This window comes from Cupressus sempervirens, chromosome 6 (assembly GCF_028749045.1).
Source record: "Cupressus sempervirens isolate cs-2001-9-10 chromosome 6, ASM2874904v1, whole genome shotgun sequence".
NCBI lineage: Eukaryota > Viridiplantae > Streptophyta > Pinopsida > Cupressales > Cupressaceae > Cupressus > Cupressus sempervirens.
This window is the reverse complement of record NC_143123.1, coordinates 204,125,093-204,135,419: the sequence shown is the minus strand read 5'-3', so window position 1 is coordinate 204,135,419 and position 10,327 is coordinate 204,125,093. Positions and strand designations below refer to the sequence as shown.

The 10,327-nt window shown below is 30.9% G+C and overlaps 1 protein-coding gene across 1 annotated transcript; it reads right to left on the bottom strand.

Annotated features, from left to right (window-relative positions):
• Window positions 1-1,781: 1,781 nt before the first annotated feature.
• LOC149551946 (protein GLUTAMINE DUMPER 2-like) lies at window positions 1,782-2,099 on the bottom strand. Its single transcript, XM_089790153.1, has one exon. It carries the CDS (start codon window positions 2,097-2,099, stop codon window positions 1,782-1,784), a length of 318 nt encoding a protein of 105 aa, XP_089646279.1.
• Between the last annotated feature and the right edge of the window lie 8,228 nt (window positions 2,100-10,327).

The following is a 10,327-nucleotide window of genomic DNA, read 5'->3' as shown; positions in this document are numbered from 1 at the left end:
TCCATTCAAGAAGATTGGGTTAATTTTTTAAAATGATGGTTCTAACATCTCATGTTGAAAGAAAATAAATCTAACAAATTTTTACATAGAAAATAATACGTAGAAATAAAAATAGAATGACAACATTAAAAAATGTGTACAAACCAAACTAAAGATAGAATGATAACACATAAAGATAATATATATGTAGATTTTTTAATCTTTAGATTCTATATCTAAAAATCTTCTTATTAATTTTTTTGTCTTTATTTTTGTACCCCATATCAATTGAACACACTCACGGATTCTTTTATTTGTGATTCACTCCAAATAAATTAAAAAAGACTTTCTCATGCAAAAGAAGTATTAACCCTTCACAAAAAGAAAACTTAAAGAATAATTCCAATTAACTTTTACAATAAGAATAATATATGTATCATTTGAAATTTAAGAAAATAATTAAATAATATATAATATATAATATATAATTTTTTTATCTAAAGAAAAAACCACTCCAATTTAAAATCTAAAATTCTACAAAAATAACATTTACAAATACTAATTCATATATTTCATCTAAAACAATTTTAAAAGTACAAGAAATCATACATCTTTTTAAAGTATTTGAAGTCTTTTATAAATCATACAATTATCTGAAGTATTTGGAATCATACTTCTATAAATATCACCTAGATGTCATGAGTACCATGTATTTCATTCATCCTCATGAGAGCTACAAAAAATATCTCTTACTTATAAATTGATGAGCTCAAAGGCTTTCTAATGAATGGTCATCATACACAATACTTGTTGAATGTTCTATAAAGGGGTTTGCCAGTAGAATGGATTTACCCATGGAGAAAACTCTATAGTTAAGCACACTCGAGCTAGAGTAGTACAAGGATGGGTGACCTCTATAGAAGTCCCCGTCCTTAACCTCTATGAACATCACTATATGTAATAAGAGTTTCATTCATTCTCATGAGAGATGAGTTTATGTGAACCACTACTTATGAAACGTTGGTAAATGAATTTTGACTCCAAATATAATACAATTAATACAACTTGATATTGATAACAATATTACAATTTGACTTACTATGAAAAATATCTCCTACTTATCAATTTAATTTTACTATAGTAATCTCAATCAGAAAAAGAGTTGATTAATTGACATTGATCACCCTAATCAATACTCGTCATCAATTTCGGAGGACTAGACAAAATGCACTAAAGACAAAACAAAGTCAAATTTTTATTTTTTCCGGATTCATGAAAACATAGTGATTTTTTTCCAATTTTTTTTGTTGTTTTCCACTACAAACTATACAGATCATGAAAATCAAATGCTGAAATTTTCAGAAAAATTCATGATTTTTTCAATTTGTATAGCCACATCCAGAATGGACTGCCAGGAAACTAATTTTAACAGCCACATGAGTTCCCGAAAAAATAGAGAACAATGAACTTACGACTGTTAATGGCAGTCATCAGCCGTCTATTTATTCAGAATTGCCCATTATTCATACTCTTATATAGAAATTAGGGTTCCCATAAATAAATTTATCAACAATCTCTAGTATTCTTACTCTTAGATAGAAATTAGGTTTCCCATGTTAACAGTTAAAACTTGCATATAAGAGAAAAGACTCCATACATCTCGATTTAACCCTGTTTAGTCGCTTTCTAAGGCCAGAAATAGAAGTGGGTAAGCAGCGAAACAAAAGATGATTACTTTAAACCGAGAAAAACATTGAAAAAATAAGCAAACATTGTGCATCCATGAGCTAGAGTGGGAGAAACTAAACTGGATCTTCAAACTTTGAAGAAGCAGGATTTGCAAGGTAGGTGGGAGTTTCATTTCCGGCCATAATCACCACCACTTTGTGTTCTTCATCTTCCACTGATATTTCTGCCGACTCGTTTGAAGCAACAATGTTTGGACCACTTTGTGTGAGTTGCCGGTCTTTACAGTAAGAGCGAGCGAGAACAACAACTGCAAAGGCAAGAAGCAGCACAACTGTTGCAAAGCCACCAAAAAGAAAAGGAACAGGCCATTGCCACTCTGAGTGCTCAACTTTTGCAGAAGCTTCTGCATTACCACTAATCTCGTTATACATATTCAAAACTTCTCAACAATGAAAATGATCCACCTTAAGGCTTAAGCTCAGCACTACTTTCATCTATCACATTAGCTGATTCATGGAAACCATACACCTTTCATATTGGATTAAACCCTTAGCTTGGCAACATTTTACTAAAGGATCTGTTGCACCAAGAAACAATTGAGTTTGGCATATGGCAGATTTGATTTGAGCAAAAACTACAGGCTGGATTATATACTGAAGGCTCCCAATGATTAAATAGACGAGGATTTTTGGTGAAGTTTTGAGGGCAAAGAGAGTGAGAAGGAGATGTAAAGTAGGTTAGATTCCCAAACAAACAAGATGGAACAATAACTAAGGACAAATTGTTTGTGGTTCAATCGTTCATTTAAACTTTTGTTGACAGTGAGTCGACAATACCATCCATGTAAAATGTTCACTTCTTTCAGTGCTTCATGATTCGTACCTTGGGCCAATGTATTGTCTCCACGGCACAATACACTTAGTTGTCTTACCAAATCTATCAAATCAAGGAAGACCCATGCACTGGCTAAGTCTCTCTCCTTGGGAAAAAATGATTGTGCCAAAATTTATTGTGATTGTTAGTGTGTAGCATATAAATAGGGTGCTGGCTAATCTCGAGATAAAATGTACCAAAGACAAAAAAATGTCAAACATGATTTTTTTCAGATTGAATTAGACTATCTAGGATTGTATAGAATTTGAATTAACTTTGACGTTAGAGGTATTGAAAGGGATAATAAGTTAATTTTGAAATTGAGGTAGTGGTTAGGAATATGTGATGGTTGAATTTTTAGTTTTATGGGTGTTAGGATATGGTTATTAGTATATTTTATTAATTAAAGCTTAATTTTTATATATTTTAACATATATAATTTAAATTGGTAGAAGTATTCTATGTAATCAAGAAATTATAATGTTAAAACATTTTGTCATAAAATAGTATGAATAGAGAAAATGCACGTACTCCTTCTATAACAATGAGAATAATGAATTTAATTGGTCATGTTTTCCATTTTTTTTGGTTAGGTTAAATTTAAAGAATTATGCATTCTAAAAATAAGGTATAAATAAGGTCAACATTATAAATTATCTAAATTATCTTTTCTCCTTGGACTCATTCTAGAACCAACAAAATCTTAACAAATATATAATTTGTTAAAGAAGAATTGTGTTGCATATGGACTATTAACTTTCACTATTGCTAAGGATATTTAGCATCATACTGATTTTATTAATATACTTTTTATTTTTCGTCTTCATTCAATATTTTTATGGGGATCTTGATATGTCTATTCGGGTGATACTTCTTCGAGTTTAAGATTTCACATATATTTAATTTTAAAATTAATAGAATGACCCTCCTATCCTTTGTGATACCACCTTTGTGGTTGAAGATTTGAATTCTCTACAAAATAATACTTTAAATTGTAGATTTTATCCTTCAAGAGCTTCTAATGGTTCTTTGTAGCAAGATTATATACATACTCTAAACACACTCTCACTACAAATATCTTTTGTATTTTTAGATTATTTCCATTTTGAATATAGATGTTATCATAGGGGTTATATAATTTGTATTAAAAAGCACACCTCAATCATGGCATACAATGACATCTTCAAGGTATTTCAACATGGTTATCTATAATAAGGGTTTCTTTAAATTGTATAAGATCTACTTCATGAAGAGATGTTTCTAGTGCACATTTCATTATTTTTGTATACTTTCATCTTTTAGAACTTAAAAAAATCTATTAAAGATATGTCTTTTGTTTTATAGTGATTTTAATCAAGTTGCATCTACTTCAATGCATTTTATCTTCTTTTTCATGCATATATAGAGAGACACCATGTAATTTTAGTAATTTATGACTCATGTCCACTCTTTATTTATATTGACCATTATGGGGGAGTTCAAACCTTGCTTCAACTCTCATTCTTATTTTAAGATCTAGTAGATAAATGTTCATTCCTTGATTTCCTTTTTCAATAATTACTATGGCTTAGTAGATGCATCTTTCTATTATGACTTTTGTGGTATTCTCCTCATCAATTTCTAGGGCATATATTTTCTAAATGGGTACTTTTGATGACTTTTCTTACAAGACCGGTTTAAAGTTTCCCTTTTATTTTTGGATAATTTTGTCTTTGAGTATGATGAAGGTATTTATAATCAATCTTCATCTTTTCCATCTCATGCTTTCCTATTGACATGTTCTATATTTATCTTTGAGACTATTGATGAAAGTTTAACACATTTATTTTAATGATGAAACACTAGATTAGTTACAAATAAAATATAAAATAGAGACATTATTATTCAAATGATTTAACTAGATACAAATTTATTATATTACATTATGTCCTATTGAACACTATACTATACTATACTATACTATATGGTATAATGCACTTTTAAAGCCTTACTTTTCCCATATAAATTTCCCCTACCAGAAACTATTTCCATTAACTAACCATAGATAGACAGATATTAATTTTATTTATTTAGTCTTTAACCTAAATTAACCTAATGTTAAATTAAAAACTCCAACTTTCTAGTGTTTGAAACCCAACCCTTTTGGAGAACGTGATGAAGCACTCCCATTAACCCTCCTTGAAACAAAAAAAAGGTACTAAATTGACTACATTAGTAGATCTCCTTGTTGGAAAAATTTATTAGTTGTGTATTGTCTTTGATGTTACACAAAATTTCATATCATTGTCAGTCAGCATATGCCAAGCTCACTCAAGCATTAAAGATAGTTTTCTATGTCTATCGAGCATTTCAGAGTTTGCCTAGTTCAAAAGACAATATCTACCAAGTTAACTCAGGCACCAAAGGAAAGTTTGCAAAAGTTGAGTGTTAATTGATCTCACTTAGTTAATGAAGGAAATATTGGATGGAACCAGTGTTAATCAAGCTCACTTAGTTACCAAAGAAACTTTGTGAATATGTAGTGTTGACCGAGTTCACTTGGTTAACACAAGAAAATCATTTCTTTTACTGAGCAGGGTCAACTAACAAATGATTTTCTTATTTTGGCTTATTAAGTTCAATTGAATTGTTTGTTGGTTCTAGCCGACTAAGGAGATGAATATTAATTATTCTAAGTTATGTTCTAGCCGACTTGACAATATGAAAGATATAAATATAAGGTCAAGTTGAGAGTTAGAATGATGAATGCATGGAAGATAATTAAAGATTTAATGATGCTAACAAGAAGCGAATTATATGGATAAGAAAAATATCCTTGTGGAGCCAAAAAAGATATATTCAATAAAAAGGGATCAAGTATACAAGCTAAAATTAATATCTATAATCAAAAATTCAGTTGCATCCAAAATCAATTTATCTCATTGTTACTCTCTAACCATTGTAGTAGTGATCTAAATCTCTTAACAGAGTTGGCTAAACAACTATTTATAAATCCTTTAACAAGGTGGCATTTCTATTCAATTGTCCAAAATCCTCTAACAAGGTCACACCTAACAATGTGTTTTGTAACCTTTAATAGGGTTGGCTCATAATATGTCTCACTTTAGAAGAGTGAAAATTATTAACTATTTGTAATTGGTAGTTTTTCCCAAATTAGGTTTTCACGTTAAATCTTGGTGTCAAATGTGTTCATGCTATTTCTCTTATGTGTTTGCACCTAAGTTAAAGTAATTGTAATCACAAATAATATCTTAAGATTTTCATGTTAAGTATTTGCTGAGCATCGGTAGAGATTAGTTTTCAGAGTTTATTTTGTACTGACATCTAAGGGATATGGGATTTATTTTTGTGGTAACTAATTTACCTCTGTCCTCTCAGTTATTCCTCTTATATTTCCAACAATTAGTATTAGAGCCTTTGGTGCTTGTAGAGAAGGTTTCAAGGACCTAAGCTAAAGATCAAGATGTCATATCGAAGAGAGATTCCCAAGTTGAACTAAGACAATTTTGCAGCATGGAAAGGACTTATGAGGTTACATTTGGCAACTATCAGTGATTCAGGTTGCAAGTATCTTGATATTGAATACAAGACTCTCACTGGAACATTATCAGTTGAAGATATTGTTGAAAAGAAAAGTCATAACATCATGATGACTGACATTGCATCTGCTCTTAATTATGTTGAATTTGACAAAGTCAAAGGTTCTACTGTAGCTTATGATATGTGGATTAAAATAAAAGACATCTATGGGGGAGATGATAATGTAAGAAGAGCTAAAGCTAAAATTCTTAGAGGAAAATTTGATCAGATGAAGATGAGAGAAAATGAAAACATTGCAAAATATGTTGAGAGAATCAAATCAAGTGTGAGTGCAATCAAAGCATCTAGAGGAGACGTTGATGAAAAAACAATTGTAAGCAAGGTACTTATAACCTTTCTTCCTATCTATGCAATTAGAATGTTTGTTATTCAAAAAATGAGATGTGATCCAAATAGAAAAATATCTTTGGATTCTCTAGTTGGAAGATTGATAGCTTTTGAGTTGGATAACTATGATAACTATGTTCCTAGTTTCAAAGGTATTGAGTCTACATTCGAAGCCAAACTCTCACTCAAGAAAAAGAGTAATAAATCAAAGGCTAATCAATCAAGAAGTGATGAAGAAGAAGAAAGTTTAGAAAATGATCTTGAAGTTGTTGAAGCCCTACTTGCAAGGAAATATTCCAAAGGTAGAGGAAAGTACAATGGTAAGATTCCTCTAATTTTCTTCTCTTGTGAAGAAGTTGGTCACATTGCAACAAGGTGCCCAAATGGAGAAAACAAGGATGAAAAGAAAAGTAATAAGTACAAAGGAAAGAAGGAATTCATAAAATACAAGGACTACAAGGACAAAGGTAAGAAAACTTTTTTTATGGCTAAAGATTCAAATAATAGTGAAGATGAAATGGTACATATTGTTGTATAAGATGAATCTGATGATGAAGGAGATAAGATGACACTTATCTCTCATGTTAGCAAAAAGTGATACATGGATTTTTAACAATAGCTGCTCAGATCATATGACTAGAGACAAAAAAAAATTTGAGCACATAGAACATTATGATGGTGGTAGTGTGACATTTGGAAACAATGAACATTTTTGCATAAAAGGAAAATGATGTATCTCATTGACCAATTAACTTATATGTGATAATGCTTATTGGGTTGAAGGAATAAAGAATGATCTACTAAGTGTGGCATGGTTGAATAGCATTGGATTCAAGGTGGAATTTATGAATGGTAAGGCTAAACTATTGAATGGAAAAGGAAATTTGGTCGGATTTGGAAAAAAAACAAAAGATAACCTATTCTATCTAGATCTCAATGAAAGTTCATGTTTTATTGCTCAAGTAGAAGAAAGTTGGTTATGGAACAAAAGATTATGTCATATGAACTTTGATAATTTGGTTAAAATAAGAAAAAATAGAAGAGTAAGAGGTATTCCTAGCTTGAGGAAACCTGATATGGGTCTATGCAAAAACCATCAATTTGGTAAGATGAGAAAGACTAGTTTCAAAAGAAAGAGTATCATTTTGAAGAAGTCTTAGAACTTGTCCATACAGACTTATGTTGACCTATTGGAATAGAGAGTTACATTGGAGATAAGTTTTTCATTCTTTTTGTTGATGACTATTCTATAATGATGATTGTAATAAATCTAAAAGAAAAATCTGAAGCTTTTCAAAAATTGAAGTGGTATCTAGCAAGAGTAGAAAAATAAACTAAAAAGAAGTTGAAATTTTTAAGATCAAACAAAGATGGTGAATTCATTTCCAATGAATTCAATAAATTTTGTAATGAAAAAGAAATTAAAAGACAAGTATCAGCTTGTGATACACCTCAACAGAATGGTATAACTGAAAGAAGGAACCAATCCATATTGATTGTGCAAGAACACTAATGATAGAAAAGAATGTTGCAATCAAATATTGGAAGGAAGCAATAAGCACTATAGTGCATACCTTAAATAGAGTACAACTGAAGAAAGACTCAAATCAAACTCCTTATGAACTATGGTATGGCTACAAACCTAATGTAAGTTCTTGAAAATATTTGGTAGCAAATGTCATATCTTGAAAGAATCTATGAAAGGTAAATTTGATGTCAAAGGTGATGAAGTCATATTCCTAGGATACTCATGCAGAAGTAAAGCATACAAATGTTTGAACTTGTCTACTCATAAAATCATAGAAAGTTCACATGTGAGAATTGATGAGTTTGCATAAAAGAGTGAAGAAGAAAGCAACAAAGAGCCTAAGAATTATAGAAGATTTTTTTACTATGAAGTTGATAACCTTAGAAATATATCTATTATGCATGAGGCCTCACCTCTTGAGTCCCCAAAATCTCCAACAACTATCGAGTTGTAATATGTGCAACCCGAGTCATAGCCTGAAGGACCCTAGTCATAGTCATAAGCTACTGCTCACTACTACAAGAACAGACCAAGTCTGATGGACCCAAGTCACAAATAGTGAGACTTGAGCTTAATACTAAAGTTCATGAATAAATCAATGAAAAAAACTCCAAATCCAAAGTACCTGTGCTAGTAAGATATGTCAAAAGGCATCATGCACCTAACCTTTGGAGACATGTCAGATGGAACAATGACAAGAAACAAATTGAAAGATACATGTTTTTTTGCTGAATTTGAACATAGACATGTTAAAGATGCTTTGGATAATGAAAGTTGGATTGAAGCATTGAATGAGAAAATAGAGCAGACAAAGAACAAAACTTGGACTCTTTTTCTTAGGCCCAAGGATAAAAATGTAATTGGCATAAGGTGGGTATTAAAAAATAAGATAAATGAAGATGGAGAAGTTTCTAGAAGCAAAGCAAGGTTATTATATAAAGGCTATTCTCAAGAAGAAGGTATTGATTATGGTGAAACTTTTTTTCCTATTGCAAGATTAGAAGGTGTTAGAACTTTACTAGCATATGCACCTCATGGAGGATTTAAAATTTATCAAATGGATGTAAAGTTCACATTCTTGATGAGGAAGTCTACATTGAAGAACCTAAAGGTTTGGTAGATCCTAGCAAAAAGGACATGATCTGCAAATTACAAGAGGTATTATATGGTCTCAAGCAAGCTCCTAGAGCTTGGTATGAAAGACTTCATAACTACTTGGTACAGATTGGTTTTCAAAAAACAAATGATAACAATAGTCTACATATCAAAGAAGGATCAGACAAGAAGATTATGTGGATGACACTTTATTCATAGGAAATGATGACTTGTGCAAGGCATTTTCAAAAGAAATGAGTAAAGAATTTTAAATGTCTATGTTTGGAGAGATAAAATTCTTTGTTGGATTATAGATCTAGCAGAAGAAAGATGGTATCTATGTTACTTAATCTAAATATATGAATGAGATACTAGAGAAATTTGGAATAGAAGGTTCAAGATCAGTTGGAACCCCTATGTCTACTAGACATAAGCTTTCCAAAAATGATGATTCAAAAGTGGTAGATTAGACCACATACAAATCAATGATAGGAAAATTGTAGCATGTAGTGCATACAAGGCATGATATTGCATTAGCAGTAGGTATGGTGGCAAGATTTTCAGCAAATCCCAAAGAAAATCACATGATGAAAATCAAAAGAATCATGAGATATCTGAAAGGTACTAAAGAATATGGTTTATGGTACAAAATAGGAGGCAATTTGGATTTAAAACTATTCAAAAATGCTAGTTGGATAGGAAGTAATGATGATAGAAAAAGCACTAGTGGAAGAGCATTCTTTCTTGATAAAAGACTAGTGTCTTGGACAAGCAAGAAACAAAATTGTATCTCTTAGTCCACGATAGAGCCAGAATATGTGGCAAAAATAGTCAATTTTTCTAATATTGATTGGTTCAAATAATTGTTGGCAGGTATGAAGACAAAGATCAAGGATCCAATAGTTATATTCTATAATAACACTGGTGCAATCAATATATTAAAGAATCTAGTGATGCATACCAAAACTAAACACATTGCTATAAAATATTATTTCTTGAGAGAATTGGTACAAGATAAAGAAGTAAGATTGGAATATGTGAATAAAAAAGAACAAATTGTAGACATATTCACCAAGCCATTACCTAATAATGCATTTTTGTATCTAAGAGGTAAGCTAGGGGTCATTTCCCTATTTGGAGCTTGCTAAATGAAGTTCAATGATGGATCAACCAAAGCATGTTGAAGATCAATTAGTTGGTGCAGTATTGACAAGGGCATATTGTAAATGAATCATT

Coding starts and splice junctions, on each gene's coding strand:
- LOC149551946 (XM_089790153.1), bottom strand. CDS start 2,099: ATGTATAACGAGATTAGTGGTAATGCAGAAGCTTCTGCAAAAGTTGAG.